The 3070-nt window shown below is 43.1% G+C and overlaps 1 protein-coding gene across 1 annotated transcript; it reads left to right on the top strand.

The window, feature by feature from the left end:
* The first annotated feature begins 694 nt into the window (after window positions 1-694).
* LOC146002264 (uncharacterized) lies at window positions 695-1813 on the top strand. The gene has a single exon (XM_083139980.1). It carries the CDS (start codon window positions 695-697, stop codon window positions 1811-1813), a length of 1119 nt encoding a protein of 372 aa, XP_082996106.1.
* The last annotated feature ends 1257 nt before the right edge of the window (window positions 1814-3070 follow it).

Raw genomic sequence — 3070 nt, 5'->3', positions numbered from 1 at the left:
GTGATGCGAATTCCCTTTGATATTTAGGCAATTATTTTGTACTTACAGTAAATGTCTTCAATGTTGTCAACGTCAGTTGCAACACATGAGTGTCTGTGTGCGTGAGAGCAAGGGATATATCTTTTCTTAAGGAAGAAATCGATAACAAGAAAGTCTCGATGGCTCTTTAGACGCATCTATCTAAATGGTTATATAAATTTGGGGAAGATATTACGTTCGTTCTTGCCAAGTATGCAGGAAAGTATCTTTCTTGCGAATTACTTCTCCAACGAGTATTAGAAATCGGTCAGGATTAGTCACTTCTCTGTGAAGTTTGCAACTATGTCAACACAATGCGAAAGCTCTTACGTCGTGCCACGATGCGACCTGGCATGGCTGATTGTCTCATGGCTGCCACTGGGCTACAACCCCACCTCCTCGCTCGTTAACTGCGGACTTTTTCATGACTCCGTGCAGGCCTCTGCGCTCAGGCCAGATTATGCTGGCCCAGAGCAAGTGAGGGAACAGCTGGGGATGCGGCGAAGGAATTGAGGCGGCCGTAAGCTGGAACACTTACGAGATTCGAATCACCTCGTTCGTAAATGTATTAATTTAACTATATTTTGGCAAAGCAAGTGCTATTTCTTTTTCTGAGGGTAAAGCCATGGCACGGCGCCTCTCCCCTTAGAGCCGCCGCCACTCACAAGTATTCTACATGTCTCATCATCCAGTATTCAAGCCAGACAGCAGCACAACGAAGACCAGAGTTGTCTATGATGCCAACGCCGAAACTACATCTGGAAACTCACTTAACGATATTTTACTAGCAGGTCCAATTCTGCAACAAAATCTGTACTCCATCATTCTACGTTTTCGCATACACAGCATAGCATTTACGACAGACACGGAGAAAACGTTCCGCCAAATTATGGTGCATGAAGACAACTTACCATTGCAGAGAATATTCTGGAGATACTCATTAGACAACCCAGTAGACATTTATGAACTCTTAATGGTGACTTATGGCACAAAACCAGCTTCATTTCTCGCAACAGCATGTACACAAATGCTAGCCGAACAGCAACAATGCGTGTATCCGAATGCAGCACGAACAGTAAGGGAAGACATGTACATCGATGATTGTTTATCAGGCAGCGACAGTGTAGAGGATGCACTGAAATTACAACAAGAATTAATACATCTTTTACGAAGTGGCGGTTTCAATCTTCGAAAATGGTGTTCAAACCATCCCACACTTTTAGAGGTAGTACCTCACAGCCACAGAGAAGTGCAGTTACCACTTCAGTTAGATAAGGATAAAGGTGTCAAAACTCTTGGTCTACTCTGGGATCCAGGCACAGACAAATTCTTAATCGCCAACAAGGCAGCATCAACATCTGCCCACGCAGCAGAAATAAGCAAAAGAAGAGTAACGTCAATAATCGCCTCAATATTCGATCCTTTTGGATTGGCGAGTCCTGTAGTCATCAGTTTCAAGGCATTTCTACAACAGTTGTGGTTTCAATGCATCGATTGGGACGAGAGCTTACCACCGACCTTATTGCAGCAATGGTTGCAGTTGTATAGAAACCTACCACACATCAATGATATACGAGTCAGTAGATTCATTTTGATTGAAGGAATAGTCAAAGACATACAGCTTCATGGATTCTGCGATGGCAGTACAAGGGCTTACGGTGCAGCAATCTACGTTAGGTCAACAAACACAACTGGTGATGTTGCAGTTAAACTTCTTTGTGCCAAATCAAGAGTGGCTCCAGTAAAACAGGTTACACTTCCACGTCTGGAACTATGTGTAGCAGTTTTACTTTAATGAAGAAAGTATTAGCGGTACTCAATCTTGCACTCAATCTTGCAATCAGTCAAGTATATTTTTGGACAGATTCGAAGATAGTCCTAGCATGGCTGTCATCGCCACCAAACAAGTGGAAAACTTTTATCATGAACAGGGTGGCACAAGTTCAAGATTCAACGAGTCCTTCACAATGGAGACACATGTCATCACATGACAATCCTGCGGACCTTGTATCTCGAGGAGGTGTAGAACCAGCCACATTGCAAGACAATACATTGTGGTGGAATGGACCCACATTCTTGAGTGAAGAATCTTCATCATGGCCAAATTCTTCATCACACACAGAGAAAGAAGAAGTTACAGAAGAAAGAAAGGGGGTCACATTACTAGTCATTCAATGAAATACCACTTAAGAAGAGCAGCTGGAAATCAGCACTTCACATTTGAAGAACTTTCAACTTTGCTTTGTCAAATCGATTCCTGTTTAAATTCACGTCCTATCACTGCTATGTCCAATGACCCTACTGACAATAGTTATCTCACCCCAGGTCATTTCCTAATAGGTAGTCTTGTAACATCCTTTCCCGATCTTGATGTGAGACATATAGCAGAAAATCGTCTGGGTCGGTGGCAACGGATTCAACGGATCTACCAACACGTCTGGCAGCTGTGGTCCAGGGACTATCTCAACAACGTGTAGCAGAGAATCAAATGGACAACAACCAAACCCAATCTGCGACCAGGGATGCTGGTGCTAATGAATTGATTGATTGATTGATTTAGTTTATTTTACTTCGCGTTTTGTGCCTCTTGGCTAATTTGCGAAGATGGGGATGAGTGATGAAATGATGAATTTGATGAATGGACATTCACAAACAACCAAGCCCGACCGGGATTCGAACCCGGGTGGTGCTAATGAAGGAAGACCATGATCCACCCCTCACATGGAGGACTAGAGTCATCGAAGAGGCCTACGCAGGATCTGATAAACTTGTGAGAGTAGTGTATGTTCGTACTACTCACGGTACATTTAAAAGACCAATTCATAAACTCATCCCTTTTCCAACAGAGAAATAATTTGTTGTAGTGTTTTATGTTGATTTAGTAAATCAAGGAGGGGGGAGAATGTTCAGGTTTTAATCATTAATCAGTGTATTTTAGTGGGACTTGCAGCATGCCAGTGAAGCAGCATGTAGAGTTGGCAACACTGCCTCAAGACAGTCTCATTCGGCAGCAGTGGAACATTCTACCAAGACGTGCATGTGTGTTGCGGGA

The sequence above is a fragment of the Lepisma saccharinum genome, chromosome 18 (assembly GCF_977018435.1).
Source record: "Lepisma saccharinum chromosome 18, izLepSacc3.1, whole genome shotgun sequence".
Taxonomy (NCBI): domain Eukaryota; kingdom Metazoa; phylum Arthropoda; class Insecta; order Zygentoma; family Lepismatidae; genus Lepisma; species Lepisma saccharinum.
The sequence above is the reverse complement of the archived record's forward strand: the minus strand, read 5'-3'. Positions and strand labels throughout refer to the sequence as shown.